General features: G+C 37.9%; 1 protein-coding gene across 2 annotated transcripts in view; it reads left to right on the top strand.

Annotated features, from left to right (window-relative positions):
• RBM5 (RNA binding motif protein 5) overlaps positions 1–24,613 on the top strand; it is a 28,652-nt gene that overhangs the window by 852 nt on the left and 3,187 nt on the right. For both annotated transcript variants that reach the window (XM_077129247.1, XM_077129246.1), the window contains 20 exons: positions 418–487; positions 2,134–2,299; positions 3,120–3,275; positions 6,656–6,725; positions 7,210–7,283; positions 9,763–9,846; positions 10,650–10,710; positions 11,504–11,569; positions 11,828–11,988; positions 12,443–12,540; positions 13,157–13,244; positions 13,419–13,496; positions 13,580–13,652; positions 17,833–17,918; positions 18,313–18,397; positions 18,612–18,703; positions 22,722–22,883; positions 23,302–23,451; positions 23,535–23,606; positions 24,330–24,509. In XM_077129247.1, coding sequence (XP_076985362.1) covers positions 471–487; positions 2,134–2,299; positions 3,120–3,275; positions 6,656–6,725; positions 7,210–7,283; positions 9,763–9,846; positions 10,650–10,710; positions 11,504–11,569; positions 11,828–11,988; positions 12,443–12,540; positions 13,157–13,244; positions 13,419–13,496; positions 13,580–13,652; positions 17,833–17,918; positions 18,313–18,397; positions 18,612–18,703; positions 22,722–22,883; positions 23,302–23,451; positions 23,535–23,606; positions 24,330–24,509 — 2,019 coding nt within the window. In that variant the 5' untranslated portion in view covers positions 418–470. The remainder of the gene's footprint in view (positions 1–417; positions 488–2,133; positions 2,300–3,119; positions 3,276–6,655; positions 6,726–7,209; positions 7,284–9,762; positions 9,847–10,649; positions 10,711–11,503; positions 11,570–11,827; positions 11,989–12,442; positions 12,541–13,156; positions 13,245–13,418; positions 13,497–13,579; positions 13,653–17,832; positions 17,919–18,312; positions 18,398–18,611; positions 18,704–22,721; positions 22,884–23,301; positions 23,452–23,534; positions 23,607–24,329; positions 24,510–24,613) is intronic.

Here is a 24,613-nt window from a genome sequence, read left to right as displayed (position 1 = left end):
GAATCTTTTGAATTTCAAAATGCTCTGTACTACAGAGACACTTTGATTAATGCCGTAACGGTCAACGACCTCATCAGGGCTGCACTGATTCAGAATACAGAGTTGATTGCTCTTTACCCCTTTTTGCTTTGTAATCCTACAGGAGGAGTAGGGAGGGAATCTTCTGCTTGCATCCTGTTACGGTTTTGTTATTGAATATGAAGTCTAATACTTTAAATTGTTTTATTTACCTGTTTATGTTCATTGTTAAAATAATGTCGGTACGTTTAAATTGTTTACAGTTGGTCTCTACCCCACCTGCCCTCTTAGTCACTGTTAATGGTTTGGTTAAATTCTTTCTTCACTGTCCCAGCTTATAGAACAGTTGACTTAAGAGATTTCTCAAATTTGCAGCAACCAGTCTCTCTTGTCTCCTAGAAAAAAACAAACTTGAACCTTTTGGAGCAGTGTGCTAGATCTTCAGTAGGACAATGGGTTCAGACAAGCGGTAAGTAACTAGAGTTACATGCCTTTGATCTCCATATTTCAGTGGGGTCTGAATTATTAAAAATTGCTTTATCAGACAGATATTTAAGTTTTATGCCAGGAATTGGTAAACACTAAGAATACAAGAATGAGCACCTTCACTATTGCTCCTTCGCAAGCTTATAGTCTGGTGAAATAAATTTAAGTACTTTGTGAACTGCGCTATACTGTTAGAATACATAGGAAACATAAGTTTCCCTGAAAACAGCCAGGAAAGCTTCCTAGATAAAGTATCCTTTGAGGTGAAGCCTTCAAAATAAGTAGGCAAAGGAAGGCAGGATGGAGTGAAGTTTCCAGGAATGGACTACAGCCTATGCAGAACCAGAAGATCATCCAGTCTGACACTTAGCACAGTGACTGACTGTTGTAAGCACCCAATGAATGTCAGTTGTTATTGTCCCCTAAATAGCAGGACAGTTTAATTCTATGGTACTGAGAAACTTAAGACTTGGGTTTTGTGCATAGAAGAAAAAAAAGTAAGAAAAGTGCTAAAGAATTAATGGGAAATTAAGATGAGAGCATTTGACTGTCATGTCACATATGAATATTCCATCTCAGACTATTTGATTTAAACACAAAATTTTTGCTTATCCGGCCACCTGCCTCCTTAATATGGAGGCCAGCCCCAATAATGGATTAAAATTGATGAAAGAATTGGGAAGTGGTCATGTCCCATTGTGTAATTCTTTTAATGCTGTGTCGGGAGTCTGGTTCTAAATAACTTACTAAATTAGCATTTACACTGTTAGTGTCTCTCAGCCCCATACTTAAGATCATCATGTAGTCCTAGATTATTTGTTTCCTGATTTCTTTTTATTTAGTTTTTGTACTCTAAATGAGGTCCTTATAAGCCTTTTCTTTGTTTTGACTTTGCATAATGGTTTTATAAATGTGATAAACAATTTTTGGAGGACCTATGTGCCTCTGGTCAAAATGAATTTAAACCTCTTGTTATTAGATTTTTCATTATGCCCAATAACGAGAAATAAACCAAATGCTATAGGAAATAATGTTCTTGGAAGATGCTAGTTTTGTGGTGACCATCTAGTTATGACTAATGAATGAACTACTTGGTTAATTGCCTGTTAGGGTAAAAAAAAAAAAAAAAGACAAATTTAGCATGTCCAGTATTATTGGTCCATTTCCCAGTGAGTATGGAACCCTTGAAAGTGGATGAACTAGAATGCTCTTTCCTTTGACATTGGATGAAATGCAAATAAATGCTTTCCTTCCATCTTTGGTCACTAAGATCTGAATTGAGGATGAAAAAGGTGATATGTAGGACACAGGCTTGGGAAAATGCTGGAATAGACTTCGACAACCCAGCCCTCTCTTAAAAATATTTAACCTGAAAATGCGCTTGATAGCAGTTTTTCGAATTTGTCATAAATTCCTGAGGATTATCTTTGTATTTAAGATTCAGATATTTTCCTGGTGATTGCCTTTGTAAACTGGAATTTGGTAATAAATTTTAAGGGGTGCATTGAACTGTTTGACTATATATTATAGACTGAGCTATTGTGGGGAGGGAAGATTTGTTTTCTACCATGGTTTCCAAAGGCACAAATAAGATTTGCTTTAGATAAAATGAAATTATTTTCCTGACAGAGTGAGTAGAACAGAGCGTAGTGGAAGGTATGGTTCCATCATAGACAGGGATGACCGTGATGAACGTGAATCCAGGAGCAGGCGACGGGACTCAGATTACAAAAGATCTAGTGACGATCGGAGGGGAGATAGATATGATGACTACCGAGACTATGACAGTCCAGAGGTGAGTGACCAGCATCTGTTTATGTAGTTGTTAGAATTATGAATTGCATGTATAAAATCTGAAAAGATTTTAGTCTCATGCCACTATTTAATCAATTTGACTTGAATAAGTGGCTCTTGTTGAGTATTATGGTCAATTCTCTATTATTCTGAAATATATTTGAATTGATTATTCATCTCTCAAAGACAAACTGAGCCTTATGATAATAGAAGTAATAGCCAAGCATTTACATAAGGCTCACATGCACCAGTCACTGTGCTGACACTTGACTTTCTTGACCTTATTTAGGTCTCACTACAACCCTATGAGATAGATGTTATTCCCATGCTTAAAATGAGGCAGTTGAGGCATAATATATAACCCTGTGCCTCGTTCATTTCTGACTGAATAATAGATGTTAAGTTACAGTTCCAGTCATCTTAATACAGTTTTTCCTACCACATTCCTTTCCAAATGTATGCATTCCTTTGGAAGTAGTTGTGACTACCCATATAATTTTGTACTTTTTTTCCCTCCCTTTCCACTTAAGTAATAGATTTTTTTTTCCATGCATATAATCTTCATATTGTAACAGGTTATAGTATTTCATCATGTGTTGGTGTGCTTTACAGTGAGCTGTTAATCCTTTCTTCCTCAACTAAATGTTTGTTGTCTTTTTTTTTTTTTTGCTGTTTTAAAAAGCACTGCAGCAAACATCGGAGTTCTCATCTTGTCTTTGTTGACTTTTTTCCTAAGGATAAATTCCTAGGAGTGAAGGGCCTCAATGAAAGGATATAAACTCAGTGTGATTTTAATTGCAATTATATTTATTGTAAATCAGAGAGAACGTGAAAGAAGAAACAGTGACCGATCTGAGGATGGTTACCATTCAGATGGTGACTATGGAGAGCATGACTACAGGCATGACATCAGTGATGAGAGGGAGAGCAAGACCATCATGCTGCGCGGCCTTCCTATCACCATCACAGAAAGCGATGTAAGGGGAAATGACAATTCTAATGAGCAGTACAATAGGGACAATGAACTTTAAGTTTCTACTATTATTTTCTAAAGTTACTGTTTTGCTTCATGCCAACTAGTGAAATGCATTTTTGTCGTTAGGGTGAAATTATCTCAACTTAGAGGTAAATTATCATTTATATTTGCACTTTGAAGTTCATGTAGAGTTTTCATGCGTTTCTTGACTATAGGGAGCAGATCTTGGTTTTTTTTTTCACTAGCCATTAAAGGATAATCAATACATTTTTATCAAATTCAGTTACTTACTGGTGAAGACGCATCGGTAATCATTTTCTCCATAACCTGGCCACCCTTTGATTTAATGAAAATGATACCATCCATTTGAAATCTCTGAGAAGCTATTGAAAAGGAAAACTCATTCCTGGTTTTCCATTCCTCAGACTGGCCAGCAAGCTCCTTTGTGTGCTGGGCCCTGCCTGATCTACTCTGGCATCTACAGCCCTCACCCCTTCATTCTGACTGCAGCCATTACCTTCTTTACCAGTGGACCATTTTGGACGTGTCCATAATTCTACCAGTGTGCCTTTTTCTGCTTGGAGGCTCCTTTATGTAAATCCTTTCCTATATACCAGGCAGAATTTCTTCTTCTTTATTCTTTTCTCAAGACACTGTATTCATAACTTCATGTAGCACCTATACTAGGGCTATTAACACATGTCCCATTTTCCCCACAAAACATAGACCTCTGAAAACAATTCTCTTTGTGAACTGGTCATTCCTATGTCCCCAAGTCTTGAATGCAGTAGGTTGCTCAACCAGTGTTGATGAAATAAATGGGTGAACGGTTTTGAAAAATTTTTTTAAGAGATGTAAACAGAACAGTGCCCCAATATCTATTGTCCTGGAGTATTCAGGACAAAGTAATTTGAATATCAAAATAATATTCTGACTAGTGTTTATTTGAATTTTAGACAAAGCTGAAAATAAGTATTGGGTTCACACTGCTTTGGACTTCTAAGTACTGGAAGTAACTAATGTGATCATAAGTGATACATCTTAGGTAATAGTGGGTAATCATTCCATTATTTATGGAACACACACCTGCTACATTATAATATACTGTGTTCGGTAGTGCAGAAGCATAGATCCTGCTTTTAAAAGTTTGTGATGAATAACTAAGATTGACAGATGGTGATGCAGAGTAAATTAAAAGTTTATGATGAATAACTAAGATTGGCAGATGGTGATGCAGAGTAAAATGGGGTCAGTATTGGAAGAGGTCCTCTTAGGTTCTGCTTAAGTGCTGTGGTAGCTTATTTAAAGGAGATTGTTACTAGCTGAGAAATATAAGGAAAGGCTTCATGGGTAGATTAGTTGAGCTGGGTTTTGATGGATAGAAGTGTTTTGGGCTGGTGGAGATTGGGGGAGGGGTGTAGTTAAAGGGCCTTCTGAGCAGACTTGGGAGTGGAAGGGTATGTGGCTAAAGTCAAGGGTTTTTTTGGCAGGGAGAGAAAGATGGAAATGCAGCGTTGGGACCAGGTGCCAGAGTCTTTGAAAGCCCAGCTAAGCGTAAAAGAAAGTTACTGCAGATTTTTCCTGGTGGCAAGGTCTGTGCAGGTTAGAATTATGGAGAGAAAGAATGGTAGTGGTTAGACAGAAGAGGCCAGAGTTAATAAGAGCTGAGCCTGGACAGGAGATGAAGTGGGGATACAGAGAAGGGGATGCAAGAAATTCTGCAGGGTCCTCTGTTTTCTAGAGCTTTGAGAAAGTTCTTCTTTCTCAAATTCTTGCTAGATGTTCAGTCCTTTTATTTGGAGACAGTGACTCCACTCTCATGATCAGTGTCAGGATGAATTTTTTTTTATAATTATTTTTTTCATGATATTCATAAAACCACTTGCTTCTGTAATGAATAATAAATACTGAGCCATAAAAAGAAAGAAAGAAATTCTGCGAGAATTGACTCAGAAAGGCCTGCCAATTGATTAGATTGTTCCCTTGACAAAGTCTGTTAGGCAGATGGCCCTTGACGTCTTCAGAGGAAGTGGGTGGCATGGGGAGAGCAGAGCTCTAGCTGACTTTTTAGTCCTGCTCAGCTGATAATGAAACACAATTGTAATGCTTGTGTATCTCAGGTTTCCTTCAGGGAAGCAGGGATACCCATAATAAAAATCTAGTGTTGGGTGGTGTGACTGTGGCTCAGTGGCAAAATTCTCGCCTGCCATACTAAGACCCGGGTTCGATTCCTGGTGCCTGCCCATGCCAAAAAAAAAAAATGTCTGGTATTCCAAGTAGAGTTTCTGAGGTTCCCAAATATTATGCAGTATTAGAAAATGCACTTGTTGAGATCTTAATATTAAAACAGTTACAGTATTTAATCTTCTGAATTTGGTGGTAGATCACCTTTGTAATTCTGTTTCCCTGTTTAGTCTCCCCTACTGAAGGATAAATTCTCAGAGTAACTATCTTTGGTTATTTTATTACTATGTATGTTACTGTATCACTACTCTCATATTATCTTTAGTTTCTAGGTAACCAGCCCTTTTTAGTTACTAAGTTTTGCCTCACTAAACAATAACTAAAGTCTGAAGGTGGGCGTTTGGCTGAGTTGTAGCACTTTCATGTGTGGAAATAATTCTATAATCCAGCAACCTTTGTACAAAGCTACAGAAATCCAAAATCACTAAGAATCTCTTTCACAAATTTGACCCAATTTTTCTAAGGAGTATTACTGCCTGGTATATTGTTGGGGAAGAGGCTAATGTATTTTTTTATCATCGCCTTTATATAATACGGGGTTAGTCTGACATCCACAGCAAACTTACCAACCACAATACTCTCTTCTAGGCCTAGTTCAGGTTTATTTTTATGTTATTAGGAACTTAAGAATGTTATGAACTTAAATTTTCAACATTAAATGTAAGAAAATTATTTCTGTCTTAGGATGTGCAGAAAATGTTTATCAAAAAGTCGTCATTTTTTGGCTATTCTTGATCAGATGTACTTCAGAGGACAATGACAAATTCTCTGCCTCTTTTAAATCTCATTTCTAGGCTAGGTCCTTTAGAACACAAGAACAGCATGATTGGACTAAGAGAGGGAGGCTTTGGAGGATTTCATACCATGGGCAAAGCTGTGTATCATAACAGTAAATAGTTAGTTGCACCTGAGGGAAGTTCCCATGCCACGTATAATGAGCACTTTCAAGGCTATTATAATACATTAATTTCTGTGAGAAATGTTTCCTCTTTCTTTTACTCCATTTTTAGGATAATTGTATTTTGGCGATAGAAGTTAAAAACTTGGCTAAGTAAGCAGTTAATATAATCCTAAGTCTTTAAACTTTCTTTGCAAGTAGCTCAAGGTTTAACTATACATCTGTAAAATCCTGTGCAGATTCGAGAAATGATGGAGTCCTTTGAAGGTCCTCAGCCTGCGGATGTGAGGCTGATGAAAAGGAAAACAGGTGAGAGCTTGCTTAGTTCCTACCATTCTGGTTCTCTTCCCCATTCCCACCTCAGTCCCTAAAGAACATCCTGATCCCCCCAGTCTTCAAGCACATGAATTCAGAATGAAAGGTTTGCCATGGCTAAGGAATGTGACTCTTTGAAAACGATGTTAGCATCTGAGGAACTTTTAAAAAACTTTGTTTTTAGGGGCTTTTTTTTTTCCCTTTGGTAAGTAGCAATATTAAAAACTCCTTGTTTGACTGTAGTCGGTTGCATGGTTACTTTTTAAGTGTGGAATCAAATAGAGTGACATTTAGTTCAGGCGGCTTGGTTCCTTGCCATGGCAAAGTATCAAGAAGATCCCCAAGTCGAGTCACATTTGTAAAGCTGCTTCCCAATTGGCTTTGTCACGCAGTGTTGAAGCAGTGGGAGAGAAATTCACCTGTTATAAAGGAACTGACTAACACGAGTATCCCGTCTATATCTGAATGCTGTCTCTAGGTGTAAGCCGTGGTTTCGCCTTCGTGGAGTTTTATCACTTGCAAGATGCTACCAGCTGGATGGAAGCCAATCAGGTTGCTTCACTCACCAAGTCTAGATATTCATGAAAATGGAACAAGTCTGTACAATTAAGAAAAAAAAAAAAAGGTTGAAGGAGTGGTTTGTTCCAAAGGAGTGACTTTAAAAAAAAAAAGCTTTGTATATATTAAAATTGACTTTACTAGATAAATACAATATCAAGGACAGCATTACAGAATTTGCTTTGCCTTTAAATTAAATATGGCTACTTGGCAGGGCTTTGTTAACCACTGAATACCTGTCTGGTAATTACCTAAACATCAATGTTTCCCTTTCCCCTACGTTTTCTATAGAAAAATAGATTATATTTCTATTCATTATGTCCATTGAGAGTAAATATCAAACTCTCTATTTGATAATGAAGAGAAAGAACATAACAAATCTTTGGCAGTTTTTTTTTTTTTTTTTAGTATTCCTTATTATTGCCTGGAGACCATAGACTTCTGGAGGAGTAACTGCTCAAATGGGTCTTCAGGGACTATGTAAAGTCCAGGTGGAATTTATAAAGAATACGTCTGATGAGATTAGTTTGGGGACCTATCCTGCTGCTATCTCTAATATATTTATAGTGGCATTAACATTCTACTCTCCATGGGAATGCTGTTTATAGTCTGTTCGAAGCAAAGCATTGCTGATTCTTTGATGTAGCATTAACTGAAGTGTCCTTTAGTTTTTAAAGACAATGTTCAGTGCTTGGCACTTAAATAACATTCTTTGCAAGAACTCCAAAGCACTGTATTGAATGCCTTCACCAAGTATATTCTGGAAAGTTTGCTTAACTCATTATGTTGCTTTTCTGCAGCATTTTATGATTTGAGTCACCCAGAAATAAAGAGTTCTTGGTAACATTGCCATTTATAACAAGGCTCACTAATGAGAGTATCATTTTGATGGATTAATTTGTTAGATTTTTAAACCTCTCATTTTCTTAACCCAGAAGTCACAACCTGATGGTATAAAAGTAGAGTTTCGTTCATTTCATACCATGGACACCATGCTAGTATATTCAGAACATACACAACCTTCATATGAGTCTGCATTCTTGACTTGACAGCATCTTTGGATGCAGTGGATATGTCAGAATGACTTGCCTGGGAGTTAAACTCCTAAAAACATAAAACATTTAAAAATCACCACAATTTTAATGTATACAAAGCTATATTGATGTGTAATACTTTATTACAGTTCAAATTCACTCCAGAAATAAAAGACCAATAGGATTAGGGACTCAGTGGTAGTTTGGAGTCTTCCCAGCACATGTCCCTCCTAGTGAGATGATCTATTGACATATCTCCCAGCTTCTTTTATTTTTGCTTCTATACCCCACTGAGAGTGGATGGCCCTTTAACTCTCCTCTTGGCAGACATGTAGTCTGTCTTTAGATATTGCAGAGACAAAATTTATAGCATGTCTTAAATTTTCCAGAATTTGCAAGAACCAAGTTATTCAACAATATGTATTTTTAGAGGGATTAGATTCCTTTTAAAAATCTGGATATCTAACCTCTTACTTGAATCTATTCTGATAGTGTCAGACCACCCCATCCCACTTAACCCCATCCCTACCCCCATTACCCCCCAAAAAAAAGTTTAAAAAAAGATGCTCCTGTTAAGTGAAGGCTCTGTGGGGGCAGGTGCTAGGTTTACTCTTGGCTAGACTGATTCAGCTTAGAGTTTTGACCTTTTAGTCATAAACGGTTGACTTGAAGGATGAGGTGTGGTATATGCATTTATGAACTTTTCTTATCCCCCACCCCCCACACCCCGAAGAAACTTCATTGGCCTCCTGGTTACTCACCTTGAAGAGAGTACCATTCATTGCAGTGAAAAACACATCTTGTTATCTAGGACATTACACAATTGCAGTTGGCAGAAAGAAATTTCATTTAGCTGTGGTAGAGTTGGTGGCATTCAAAATAGTCCCTCCTGAGAGTTGTGACCAGATTCCCTGTAAAAATGAATTCCCCTCCTTGTCCCCCAAAGGACACATTCTCAAGGGAGAGTTCGGGGGAAGGGGAAATACAAAGGTTTTTACTTTGCAAAAGGTTGGGGAATGGGGGAAAAGTGAAGCGAAGCCCAAGGACACCATGCTAAGTGTTAAAATAGGAGACAATCTCAGAACTTGGGAGAGTTGTGTCTTCTGCTTTTTGAAATACTGTCACTCTCAGGCAGCCTGTCAATGCTGAATGTTAGGACTTCTGTCTCTGCTGGAGACACGGCCTGGTGCATGTCAGCGTTTAGTGTTTGGCAGCTTTCTCAGCACTCCCTGACTCCGTTTACCTTTACTCCGCATCCCATTCTCTTACTGCCTATCTGAAGGATTGGATGGGCAGAGTATAGGTGGCGGTGGTTGGTCCTCCCCGTATGTTGTCCATTTAATTCCAGAGCACTGATTTTTCCGAAGTGTGCTCTGCCCTGGGAAAATGGACACACATTCCTCACAATGGGAATAACTTAATTACTTCTTTTCTTACAGAAAAAGTTGGTGATTCAAGGAAAACACATTGCGATGCATTATAGCAATCCCAGACCTAAATTTGAAGATTGGCTTTGTAACAAGGTAGGCATGTATTCTTTCCTAAAGAGGTTAAACTACTTCAGGATTTTGTTTTTCTATTCATTTGCTCCACTATCCAAACAAGAAGACTAATAAGTACACAATCACCAGCTTTTTATCATAAGGTGATTTTCATGCTTTCTGACTGTTTGGTCCCCCAAAGCTGGTATTAGAATCCCCAGAACATTAGAACTTTTGTTTTATTATGATACAGGTTCTGAGTTCAGTATTTCAATTAAGATTTTAAGTTCATTTCATTTTGCTGTTTCTTGAATTCTAGAGCTCTTAATTTTCAGCATGGTTTCTTAACTGCATTGACAAAAATCGTTGTGACCATGCTTACATTATATAAGATCTGTTATTGTGTCGACAGTGCACCATTTTGAACTTGGGTGTTAACACTGACATTTGAGTGCTCACACTCTTTATTCTTCATGTGCACTGTGTCCAGTAGGAAACGGGACAGTGTGTGGTTCGTGTAATGTTTGTGTATATAGAATGGTCTATAAAGCGTTGTTCTGATATAAGAAAGAACTTTGCCAGTGACTTGCTATAGGATTTTTTAGTGAAATAAAACTGTCCCAACTTGAAAAAGAAATGGAATTCTCAAACACCTCAAAATTCTTTTTTTCTTGGAAGAATTCACACTGTAACATTCTAAATTTTTTGGTTATACCCCTCTGCTTAGATACATGGTATCAGTTTCTGCTTTTTTGATGTTGGTTACTGCCATATTTCAGTGATGCCATAGCTCTAACCCATGTTGAAACTAGAAAGCCTGCTTAATGTGAAACTTCTTTTTTCAGTGCTGCCTTAACAACTTCAGGAAAAGACTAAAATGCTTCCGATGTGGAGCTGATAAGTTTGGTAAGCCAGGATTCAGCTGTTTGAAATATGCATTAAAACTTGACTAAGTGGTGTTGGCAAAGGATAATGGAAATGGAGGTACAGCCTTCATCTTTCTGTGAATGTAGTCAACATCACTGAATTGTATATTTGAAAGTGGGTAAAATGGAAAATTTTAGATTGTATACAAGTTCACAGAAAAAAAACGCACCATCATAGAACTGTATAACACATAGAATAAACCCTAATGTAAAAACTGTGGGCTATAGTTAATAGTATAATCATAGTGATAATGTTTCCTTAATTGTAGCCAAGCAACCATGCTAATACAAAATGTTAATGAAAACTGTGTGTGTGTGAGAAGGGGTATATGGAAACTGACTTTCTTCATGATTTTTCTGTAAACCTACAACTGCTCTAATTTAAAAAAAAAAATTGACTAATTGAGCTGTTCTTTTTTTTACATGGGCAGGCACTGGGAATCAAACCCAGGTCTCCAGCATGGCAGGCGAGAACTCTGCCACTGAGCCACTGTGGCCTGCCCCAGAGAATTCTTTTACTTTCCAAAATTGTTTGCTTGCCTCATTTGCATTTTGCATCTGTTTTTACTGTAGGAGTAATGCCCTGCCCAAATTTTGCATTCTACTTTAATCATAACAAAATTAATGAATTTTTACTGTAGCCACAAATGCTGCAAATATGCTTTAAAACTTAAGGGGCTGTACTATATTTCTTAACTAGTAGTACATTGATTTTGTGTGTGGGTATGAGTGTGCCCCCTTAGGTAATGAGTTTTCCCCTCTCCTTCTTATAGACTCTGAACAAGAAGTGCCCTCTGGAACCACAGAATCAGTTCAGTCTGTGGACTACTACTGTGATAGTAAGTTCAAGTGTAATCTTATGGTCTTTGTATTAGAAGTCGACTTCAGTATGAAGTGTTTGTTATATCATCTTTTTAATAAGCAGCAACAGCTTCAGGTTGTCTCATAAAAAATTGCTTTTTAGAATCTTCTCTATGTCAGGGTAAAAGGTATGCTAAGAACCTCCAAAGTGGACATTTTTGTTTATAATTGAACCTTCCTTGAAAAGCATTATTAACTAGGAATGTGTATATATCTTTTGTCTCATTCACCTCCAGCAATTATTCTTCGGAACATAGCTCCACACACTGTGGTGGATTCCATCATGACAGCGCTGTCTCCCTACGCGTCCTTAGCTGTCAATAACATTCGCCTCATAAAAGACAAACAAACCCAGCAGAACAGAGGCTTTGCATTTGTGCAGCTGTCTTCTGCAATGGTGAGGCACTATTTGAATATTTTCTTTTAAAAGAAGGTGAACATTGAGAGATAAATATAGTTAATCTAATTGTGATACTATGTAATGGGGTTCCTGGAACCCGAGATTGAAGATTACATAATGAGAGTTATTGCAGTGCTAAACTACAGGACTGTTAAGCAGTTGAAATAATGAGTATACCTGTGAAAAACTGAAAGACTGAATTTTGAGCCATAATTGAGTCATTCCTTTATTTTAAATTGATTTAGCATTTGTTACTTTAATAATACTAGGTGATACCCTCACATTTTGGAGGGCAGAGAAGTATTTCTTTTCTCAAGGTCTCATACCTTCAAATATAATGATGAATCATTTACTTTCTTCTTAGTAGTAGAAAGCTCTTTCTTTCAGTGGAGTAGATGGTGGGGAGAGATTTTCAATTGTATGACTTGTTTTTTTTCATATTCTCTTTCAGGATGCCTCTCAGTTGCTTCAGATATTGCAGAGTCTACATCCTCCTTTGAAAATTGATGGCAAAACTATTGGGGTTGATTTTGCAAAAAGTGCCAGAAAGTAAGTGGCTTCAGTGTCTTTATTTCAGTCTGCCACATCTGCATACTTACCCAGAGAATCTTTGCTAACTGTATCATGAGCCTATCTATGCTCTATACACTGAGAGGCTATCCTCCCTGTTTGCCAAGACCAGGAGGACAACATTTTTGGCTTCTCTTCTTACCTCCTATCCTCTGAAACTAGTTGATGCTTGCCAGAAAACTTCAGAACAAGCTAAAGGCAAGCATAGCAGATGGATTAAAAATATATGTTATGCAAGCTGCTGCAGTATAGTCCAGAAATACTCCTTTCCTTCCTAAATGTCATGCTAATAATTTCTTGTATATAGTGCTTTGATGTGACACTGCAAATTTGCCTTTTCTGGTATAACTACTCTCCCAGTGGACTGATGTTTTATTAGATGGCAGGGTATGAAGTAGGACAGGGATACTTCGGGGGCACTTGCCCACTGAGGAATTTACCTGTGGAGAGCCTTTCCCCCATCTGAAATGTGGCCTTGCTGGCGTTTGAAACCTCCCATTAAGGCTGGAGTGAGTTGCTATTCCGTTGCAGTGTGGGGGCACTAAATGGGGGTGCTCTGAGATAAAATCATGTGATTGGGTCTTTGTGGTTTTAGAGACTTGGTCCTCCCAGATGGTAACCGGGTCAGCGCCTTCTCTGTGGCTAGTACAGCCATTGCTGCTGCTCAGTGGTCTTCCACCCAGGTAAGATAGAGGATCTTTTCGCTCAAGATAGTTGTGGTGTTTCCCAAATTCACCTCTCTTGTGGTAATTATGTCTTAGAAACTCTTCAAAGACATTTTTAGGGAATACTTCCTAGCTTTATCATTGATATCCACTAAGTTTGTCAATGTTTCCTCTTCTATTGATATTTTGTAGTCTCAGAGTGGTGAAGGAGGCAGTGTTGACTATAGTTACCTGCAGCCGGGCCAAGATGGCTATGCCCAGTATGCTCAGGTAGGTAGATTCAAACACCACCCAATTTCTAGTCTCCAGAACATGTGTGAGAATAGCAGCTTTAATGGTGGACTTTTCTTCAGTACTCACAGGACTACCAGCAGTTTTATCAGCAACAAGCTGGAGGATTGGAATCTGATGCATCATCTGCATCAGGTAGTAAACTTCATCTCCCTTTTATATTTTGTGTAATCAACAATTGAGGAGATAGGGCTAGATGTTCTAACTAAATTGAAACTGTAAATCCATTTCTCTGCAGAGATGTGGGAGGCACATTCACGGTTGTTACCGTGTATCCTCAGGTTCTAGGGAAGATTAGGATTGTATGTGAACACTAAGAACTGGCACAACAACCTCCTTGAGACTGTTGCTTTGTGTTTTCATTCTTGGAATTTAACTTTGTATTTCCCCCTCTGTGTTGTTAGGAATTATGGGTGCCCATAAAGGTTCATACAGAAAGGTGGCTGTGAGAAGCCTTTGCCTTTTTTTTTTTTTTTTGACTTACTATTTTGAAATAATTTCAGACTTACAGAACAATTCCAAAATAATATAAACCCCATATAGAGAACTCCTACAAATGCCCACCACCTCCCAGATCCACCAGTTTTAACATTTTGCTATCTTTAACATATCTATCTCCCCGCCTACCCACCTATTCTATCTTGTCTGTTTTTTGAACGTTCAAGAGTTCAAGAGCAGGTTGCACACAATGTAACATACTTCTTGAACATGTATACTTCCAGGTGCATTTCCTATGAACAAGAATATTCACTTAGCTATCTAATCACTTTAAATGCAGTTATCAAGTTCAAGAAATTTTACTTATATTTTGTATTCCAATTTTTTCTTATATCCCAGTAATGTTCTTTGAGTCTTTTCTCCTCCATCCTTAGATCCCATCCAATATCATGTATTGCATTTAATTGTCATTGTCTCTTTAGTTGCTCTTTCTTTTTTTTTAATTGTAAAAATACATGTATGACGTAACTTCCCATCTGAGCTCTTCCAAAGTATACCGTTCAGTGAAAATCACATTTACAATGTGTTGCAGTACCCTCCCTACATTCATTAGAACTTTACTTTCACCCCAAACAGTAACCCCTACACTCATTTTGCAGTAACTTCTCTCTGCCCTGCCCCCCACCCCTAGTAAGCTATACTTTACTTTCTTTATTCTTTGTGGTTCTCATGGGTCTTAAATTTAACGTTGTAAATCCATAACAATTTTGTTTGCCTTAATGCAACTTAACTTCAATAGTATACATAGACTATGCTCCTTTACCCCATGCCCCCCACTTTTGTGTAGTTTTTGTTACAAAGTTCATATTTATACTTTATGAATCCAAAACTATTGATCTATCATATTTTATGCATTTGTCTTTTAGACCCTATAAAAAGCAAAAAGTAGAGTTTCAAACAAAAAATTCAGTTGTACTGGTGTTTATATATTTATCGATGTCATTATCTTTACTGGAGATTTTTATTTCTTCGTGTTACTTGTGTAGTGTTCTTTGCTTTCAGCTTGCAGGACTTTCTTATAAGGCTTATTGCTGACAAAGTCTCTTAGCTTTTATTTATCTGAGAAGGTCCTGATCCCTCCCTGATTTTTGAAAGACAGTTTTGCCAGATACAGAATTCTTGGCAATAATTTGCTTTCAGCACTTAAAATATATCTTTCCTACTGCCTTCTTGCCTTCATGGTTTCTGATGAGAAATCGCCATTTAATCTCATTGAGGCTCCCTTGTACATGACATATTGCTTCTCTCTTGAGGCTTTCAGCATTCTCTCTTTATCTTTAGTATTAGTTTGATTAAAGCATAATGCTGTGTTAGGTCTATTTGGATTTATCCTGTTTGGAGTTTGTTGAGCATCTTAGATACGTGTTTCATATTAAATTTGTTTCATATTATTTCCTTGAATATCCTTTCTGTTCTTGATCTCTTTCTTCTCCTGGGATTTTCACAACGCATGTATTGATATGTTTGATGATATTCCACAGGTTCCTGAGGCTCTGTTCACTTTTCTTCATTCTTTCTGTTGCTCACACTGGATTAATTCAATTTCTTCAAGTCCTCTGATTCTTTTGCCAGCTCCAATTTGCTGTAAAAAAAAAAAATACCTTTCCCAGTCTTCACAGACTCATCTGTGCAAGTACTCTCTGTCAGTTTATACATACAATGAGTTTAAAGAACAGCTCCAGGCCATAGCGTGGGTGAACATGTCTTGGGCATTCTGTGTGGCCCTAGGAATTTCTCCACCCACATGGTTACAAATGTCTCTTCCCTTGGAAACAGTTTCCTCACAGTCCCAGGCAATGCTCCGTATGTCCTATAGCCCGCAATCCATTACCCCAGGCAGCAAGCATGACTTGACTGTACTCGCACAGCATTCTGTAGGATTGCTTTGTGAGCCACCTTCTACATGCAGGGCAGTTTCTGTTATAGCAAGTTATCACTCAGGCTACCACCAGACTGATAGACCAGAAATGCATGTTCCCAGTACAAAATGTGAACAAGGGTTAGTCTATGTCCTCTGGAAGCAGGGATCCCCACTAAAAGTGTGGGCGAACTATACCTAACCAGTGAGGGGCTGAGGGAGGGGCCAGCCAGGGCACCAGGAGATCCTATCACTTCAAGAGACCTTTTTCTCGATTTGGGATGCACCCTGTTCCTGCAATCCTTTAACTATTTTCTGCAGCTTTGAGAAAGATGTTTCTGCCGGTTGTTGCTGGTTATTTAAAGTTTCTGTCAGAGTGGGTGGAACCTTAAAGCTTCTCACTGCACCGTCTTGATCAGGCTGGGCCCTTTTGCTTTAGTTTTTATTCTAGAATTATAAAAGCCTTAAAAGTTAAATCTTCCTTCAACCCCAAAACAGATATGGAGTCTTTCTTCTTTTACTTCTTTCTGTCATACAGAATCCTTAACTTTGTTTTGAAATTTTATCTTGCTAAAATACATGCGACATAAATTTTACCATTTTAACCATTTTTTAATTTACAGTTCAGTGGCATTAAATACATTCATTGTTGTGTAAATCATTACCATTTATTTCCAGAACATTTTTATCATTCAAACAGAAATTCTGTACCACTTAAGTAATAACTCCCATTCTCCCCTCCCCCAGCCTCTGATAACCACTGTCTACTTTCTGTCACTATGAATTTACCTCTTCTAGATACCTCAGATAAACAGAATCATGCAGACTTTGTCCTTTTCAGTGTCTAGCTAATTCACTCCGCATAATGTTTTCAAGTTTCATGTTGTAATACAATTCGAAAACGACATTTCTTTTTAAAGCTGAGTAATCTATTGTATGACTATACCTCATTTTTTTTATCCATTCATCTGTTGGTAGCTGCTGGGTTGTTTTAACCTTTTGGTTTTTGTGAATAATACTGCTATGAACATTGACATACAATCCCTGCTTTGAATTATTTGGGGTATATACTTAGAAGTGGAATTGTTAGGTCATATGTTAATTCTTGAACTGTTTGAAGAACTGCGGAAATACTTTGCACAACAGCTACACCATTTTGTGTTCCAACCAGCAATACATAAGGGAAGGTTTCAGTTTCTCCACATCCTTGCCAACACTTGTTTCTGTTTTGTTGTTGTTGTTGTTGTTGTTTTGTTTGTTTTTAACATAATAGCCATCCTATTGGGTGTGAAGTGGTATCTCACTGTGGTTTTGATTTTCATTTCCCTAATCACTATCAGTGTTGAGCATTTCTCTAGTGGTTACTGGCCTTTTGGCCATTCATACATCTTTGGTAAAATGTCTGTTCAAGTCCTTTGCCCATTTTTTTTATTTGGGTGGTTTATCTTTTTGTTGTTGAGTTTGTGGGAATTCTTTATATATTCTGGATATTAAACCCTTATTAGATACACGATTTCTGAATATTTTCTCCCTTCTCTAGGTTGTCTTTTCACTTTCTTGATAATATCCTTTGATGCATAAATATTTTTTAATTTTGGTGAAGTGTATTTTACCTGTTTACCTGCTTTGTTTTGTTTTTTTCTCTTTTGTTGCTCATGCTTTTTGTTTCATATCTAAGAATCCATTGCTAAATACTTGGTCTTGAAGATTTACCCCTATTTTTCTTTTAAGCTTTATGGTTTTAGCTCTTATATTTGGGTCATTGATCCATAGAATCATTAACTTTGTTCATCACATTCTAGTGGAATTATAAGAAAATGAAGAGAGGTTCAAGGGTATTTAGTGGCAGGGCATTGAGAACTGACATATACCAGAAGGCTAGATTGGGCATTACAGATAAAGATGTTTGACTTGAAATTTAGTGCCCTGGCTCTCTCTAACCCTGTGTTTTTTTATCAGGCACAGCAGTGACCACCACCTCAGCAGCTGTAGTATCCCAGAGTCCGCAGCTGTATAATCAAACCTCCAATCCACCTGGCTCTCCGGTAATCCTGTCATCCTAAATACAGAACTGGTGACTATTGGGAGAACTTTGTTCTGTTTTGCTATATGAGTTATCCTTTCCTGCTGTATAAGCCAGGATTGAATAGTACATATATTCCAACCTATTTCTTTATGTGTCTGGTAGTATTAGATATTTTTGTTTATGTGTATATAAATAAAAGATCCCAACCAGGATATACTTACACTTTCTGCATGCTTTGATTTGATTGTTAGGAAGAAAGTTGTCAGCATGATTTTTGGCTCAAGGATTGCTGTAAATCATAACTGCAGTTTGTCTTGTCAGGGAAGCCCTTCCTCCTGTATAATTACAGTGATTTAATTTTCTCTTAAGTGGCTTTACAGTTGAAATTATATTGACGCTGCTATTCTTTACAGACTGAGGAAGTACAGCCTAGCACTAGCACAAGTACACAGGCCCCGGCTGCTTCCCCAACTGGTGTAGTTCCTGGTACCAAATATGGTAAGCCAAATCTCATGGGGCTGTTACCAGTTGGAAGGTCCTAGTTGTTGTCTTTGTTTAATACAAGTTCCTCTCCCTCTGTGAGTGCCAGAAGGATATTTAGGGATATGAGAGAAAGAAGAACATTAAGGCCCTCTGCATCTCAGTAGCTTAATATATGATGTAAAGTCAGCTGCTTACCTTGTATGACGTGCACTAAATTTTGTTTTTGCAGCAGTGCCTGATACGTCCACTTACCAATATGATGAATCTTCAGGATATTACTATGATCCAACCACAGGACTCTACTATGATCCCAACTCGCAGGTAAATGAACTGTTTTCTGCCTTGATTTTACTAGAAATATCTGCCTCACTTAGCCCATTCATGAGGCTTGAAATTAAGTATTTCCTACAAAGGAGCAAGTGATGCTGAGCACTTTCCATTTGGTTTCGCTTTCTTTTGTGACTCAGATTAGTTTTGAACTTTTTTTTCCCCTCAGCAACTCAGAATTTAGAAATAACAGTTTTAACTCCAGAATAGATGTGACTGCTGTAAAAGCTTACAATCTAGGAACCTTTATAATAGGCTTTAACCTCATATTGTATGCTCTCGATTTCACTTCTCCCAGTTAGTATTTTATAGTTAGTCCATACGAGTGAGGCATGATGATGTTTGTCTTTTTGTTTCTGACATTTCATTCAACATACTGTCCTCAAGGTTCATTCACCTAGTTGCATGTCTCATAATTTCATTCCTTCTTGTTGCAGCTCAGTAGTCCATTGTATGTGTATACCACATACATTCCCTCTTCCATTCCTCAGTCGATGTACCCTTAGGCCACCTCCATCCATCAGTGTGCAGATGTCCATCTGTGTCCCCACTGTCAGTTCCTCCAAGTATACACCTAGCAATGAGGTTGCAGGATCATATGACAACCCCACCCCTAGCCTCCTGTGTAGCCAGAGGGGCTTCACCATGTTGCTTCCCTACCAACAGTGAATACCTACATCTCTCTCTCCACAGTGAGTTTGGAACCATTTTAAAACCACCAAGATATAATAGTTGTGTAAAGATTTTAATTTTAATTTTAGAATTTATAATGTATATATAGAAAATTGCAGGAAACTGAAATATGCAGCTCTTTAAATGTTTATATGTGTACATCATGCAACTACCACTCAGAAGAACATTTCCAACACATCCAAAAGTTCCTTCATGTCTCTTGACAGTCGATATTCCCCATCCCCTTCAGTAACCACTCTTCTGACTTCGGTTACCATAGATTGTCAAGTTAAAATTTATAGGTGGCTGTTAAACTGTATGTAAAGACATAGATTTGAGTTTTAATTTGTGGCTTTTTCTCCCTATATGGGTCTTTTATTATTGTTATTATTTGAGAGAGAGAAAGAATAATCATGTAACAAAATTCACCATTTAACTGTTTTCAAGTCAGTAGTTTTTAGCATATTCACAATGTTGTGCAACTATTGTGAATATGCTATTGTGCCTTTATCTAATTCCAGAGCATTTTCATTACCCCAAAGAGAAACCCCAAACCCATTAAGCATTCACACCCCATTCTCCCCTCTCCCCAGCCCCTGGTGACAACTAATCTACTTTTTGTCTCTAAGGATTTTCCTATTCTAGGCATGTTACATCAATGGAATCATACAGTATGTGGCCTTTTGTATCTGAATTCTTTCACTTAACATCCCCATAGATTCATGAGGTAGAATTTAGTAGATCTATGGAGTGATTTATTTATGATGGTATATTTAACTTTTAAAGAGTAAAAGCAACTTTAATGTGCCATAAAGAAATATTTATAATGAGAAGCTGTGTGTGTGTGTGTGTATATATAATAAAATAAGCACTTTTAACAGGAACTCGGAATTTATAGCTGCCAGGTCTCTGCTGATAGCTTGTGGTTTCTGAGAGGACAAAGTGTCAAGCTATATGTGACCTGCCTGAGCAGGCTGAGCCTCTGCACTATTCTTCCACTTTTCTTGCTTATAAAATCTGGTCATCTTCCAGACAGTTCTCCTTGGCTAGGTAGAAGTCATGATTCCTGTGTCTGTTACCCATACCATAGTCTCCAGAAGGGACATAACAGATAGACCCTTCTCTTGGGTCACTGTTCAGCAGGTAGACTGAGTACCTGTTGAATAAAGAAGAGGAGAGAATAGGTGCCACGTTTCCTCTGTTAATGTTCCTTTTACATGCTTCAGATCAGGTTCCTTCACCATAATCTCCTATCTGACTCCCACATTAGCACTTGCAACCCTATATTTGAGTATCTGGATGTCAAAAGGGTTCCATATGTGTGAGCCTGATGATGAATCATTAACTGATTGTCGTGGAGGGTGTGTGATTTAAGACCTGCCTCTGAACTACCTTTCTGTCCACCTGCTTAGTGTAAATGATCTGCCTATGAAAAGGAGTGAGATATGTTGTTCTTTGGATACTCCTTAGGCTTAAGAGTTTCTCTTTGGGCAGGAAATATTACTGATCTACCACATTTGTGTGTTTAACCATGTACTCTTTTTTTTTTTTTTTTTTTTTTTTTAACTTTTTTTTTTTTTTTTTTTTATTTTTTATTAACGAAAAAAAAAGAAATTAACACAACATTTAGAAATCATACCATTCTACATATGCACTCAGTAATTCTCAACATCATCACACAGATGCATGATCATCGTTTCTTAGTACATTTGCATCGGTTTAGAGGAACTAGCAACACAACAGAAAAAGATATAAAATGTTAATATAAAGAAAAGAAATAAAAGTAGTAGTAATAGTAAAAAACAACAACAACAAACAAACCAACAAGCAAACAAAAACAAAAAAAACCCTATAGCTCAGATGCAGCTTCATTCAGGATTTTAACATGATTACTTTACAATTAGGTATTATTGTGCTGTCCATTTTTGAGTTTTTGTATCCAGTCCTGTTGCACAGTCTGTATCCCTTCAGCTTCAATTACCCATTGTCTTACCCTGTTTCTAACTCCTGCTGAACTCTGTTACCAATGACATATTTCAAGTTTATTCTCGAATGTCCGTTCACATCAGTGGGACCATACAGTATTTGTCCTTTAGTTTTTGGCTGGATTCACTCAGCATAATATTCTCTAGGTCCATCCATGTTATTACATGGTTCATAAGTTTATCTTGTCTTAAAGCTGCATAATATTCCATCGTATGTATATACCACAGTTTGTTTAGCCACTCTTCTGTTGATGGAGATTTTGGCTGTTTCCATCTCTTTGCAATTGTAAATAACGCTGCTATAAACATTGGTGTGCAAATGTCCGTTTGTGTCTTTGCCCTTAAGTCCTTTGAGTAGATACCTAGCAATGGTATTGCTGGGTCGTATGGCAATTCTATATTCAGCTTTTTGAGGAACCGCCAAACTGCCTTCCACAGTGGTTGCACCCTTTGACATTCCCACCAACAGTGGATAAGTGTGCCTCTTTCTCCGCATCCTCTCCAGCACTTGTCATTTTCTGTTTTGTTGATAATGGCCATTCTGGTGGGTGTGAGATGATATCTCATTGTGGTTTTGATTTGCATTTCTCTAATGGCCAGGGACATTGAGCATCTCTTCATGTGCCTCTTGGCCATCCGTATTTCTTCTTCTGGTAGGTGTCTGTTTAAGTCTTTTTCCCATTTTGTAATTGGGTTGGCTGTCTTTTTGTTGTTGAGTTGAATAATCTCTTTATAAATTCTGGATTCTAGACCTTTATCTGATATGTCGTTTCCAAATATTGTCTCCCATTGTGTAGGCTGTCTTTCTACTTTCTTGATGAAGTTCTCTGATGCACAAAAGTGTTTAATTTTGAGGAGCTCCCATTTATTTATTTCCTTCTTCAGTGTTCTTGCTTTAGGTTTAAGGTCCATAAAACCACCTCCAGTTGTAAGATCCATAAGATATCTCCCAACATTTTCCTCTATCTGTTTTATGGTCTTAGACCTAATGTTTAGATCTTTGATCCATTTTGAGTTAACTTTTGTATAGGGTGTGAGAGATGGGTCTTTTTTCATTCTTTTGCATATGGATATCCAGTTCTCTAGGCACCATTTATTGAAGAGACTGTTCTGTCCCAGGTGAGTTGGCTTGACTGCCTTATCAAAGATCAAATGTCCATAGATGAGAGGGTCTATATCTGAGCACTCTATTCGATTCCATTGGTCGATATATCTATCTTTATGCCAATACCATGCTGTTTTGACCACTGTGGCTTCATAGTATGCCTTAAACCATGTACTCTTTTAACAAAATATTTCTGTAAGTTAATTGTTTGACACTGTAGAAAGTCTGCATTATATTTTCTCTTTCCTAGTACTACTACAATTCCTTAACCCAGCAGTACCTTTATTGGGATGGAGAGAAGGAAACCTATGTGCCAGCTGCAGAGTCTAGCTCCCATCAGCAGACAGGCCTACCTCCATCAAAAGAGGGGAAGGAGAAGAAGGAGAAACCCAAGAGCAAAACAGCCCAGCAGGTAAGTGTGTGACCTGAACAGGGGACTGATATTTCCTTCCTTGGGCTTAAGTTCTAGTTTTTGGGTTGCAGCGTTCGTAGATAGCTTTATCTAAATTCTTAAAACTGGGCATTTTATTTACATTAAGTTCTTTGAGCACTTTGTAGTGCTTTTTAGTATTTCTTTACATTGCCTAAATACTTAGAAAAAAAAATCTCAGAAATCCCAAAGGCTTTCTATCAGTACTCATTAACAGCTGATTGTTTGGGATAGCATCTCGTGGAAATATTTGTAGGTAGAAGTAAGAACAAAAGGAGATTTGTTATAGCCATGTGATAAGATCCTTAACAGTTCATTGTCATGACACTGGGGAGTAAGTGTTTTTAAATTCCCCTCCCTAAATGTTCTTTGATGGTGGTGGTGGTTTGTTTGACTTTAGATCGCCAAAGACATGGAACGCTGGGCTAAGAGTTTAAACAAGCAGAAAGAAAATTTTAAAAATAGCTTTCAACCTGTCAATTCCTTGAGGGAAGAAGAAAGGAGAGAATCTGCTGCAGCAGATGCTGGCTTTGCTCTCTTTGAGAAGAAGGTAACAGTAGCAGGAATGGCCATTATTTCAAAATGGGAGTTTAAGTAAAACTTAAAGGCTTATGGCTGTTCTCTGTTTCCCAGGGAGCCTTAGCTGAAAGACAGCAGCTCATCCCAGAATTGGTGCGAAATGGAGATGAGGAGAATCCCCTCAAAGTAAGAAAGTATCACCAGTGTTTTAAAGACCATATCTGTAGTTTGTTTCTCACTTTGACTTTGAATTGCATCTTGACTAATATCATTCCTCTGTAAAACTGGATGCATTCACTGTTGGTGGGTATTTGGAGACGTTTTGGCACACAGAATCCGCGTTCAAGGCTTTGCTTTCCATGCATAAGAGCAGGTGAGATGGAACAGTGAAGGCAGTTTGAATTCCTACACTCAATTAATTGAGCTTCACTGTATCTATAAAAAGTTTTAATGGTCTGGAAAGATAAGCTTATTCACTTGGTAGATACTCATCCAATCGGACCATTATTCTGTTCTGTTATATTTGGAGTTTTCATATGTTTTGGTTTGTAATCCAGGAACCCATTTGTTGGGCCCCAGAAGGGTTGGTTCTAGAAGGCTGTCAGGCTCAGCACTTGGATCTGACTGCTCCATACAGTTAAGTTGAAATGCAATTCACTTCTTTTTTTTTTTTTTTTTTTTTTTTTTATTGAGATACCTTCACATACATACAGTCCATCCAGGTATCACTCAGTGGCTCACAATATTATCACATAGTTGTGTATTTATCACCATGGCGATTCACTTCTACAGCTTGAGAGTAATGAGGCTTCTCTCACATCGTGGGTGAGGTGTTACTTTATCCAGGTGCATAGTCATTGCTATCTTCTCGTTATACATTTCCAAAGACTTGCCCTATTTTATCCTCAGAGGGGCCTGGTTGCTGCTTATAGTGGTGACAGTGACAATGAAGAGGAGCTGGTGGAGAGACTTGAGAGTGAAGAAGAGAAGCTGGCTGACTGGAAGAAGATGGCCTGCCTGCTCTGCCGGCGCCAGTTCCCAAACAGAGATGCCCTGGTCAGGCACCAGCAGCTCTCAGACCTGCACAAGGTTACTGTGCTTCTCTAAGCTGATCTGACGTGGGGAGGGGGAACAGCAAGACATATGTGAGTGCCCTGATCTTGTTGAATGTTCTGTAATTATCTGTGGTGGAA

The sequence above is a fragment of the Tamandua tetradactyla genome, chromosome 15, assembly GCF_023851605.1.
Source record: "Tamandua tetradactyla isolate mTamTet1 chromosome 15, mTamTet1.pri, whole genome shotgun sequence".
Taxonomy (NCBI): Eukaryota; Metazoa; Chordata; class Mammalia; order Pilosa; family Myrmecophagidae; genus Tamandua; species Tamandua tetradactyla.
Note: the sequence above shows the minus strand (reverse complement) of the source record. Positions and strands in the feature narration are given on the sequence as shown.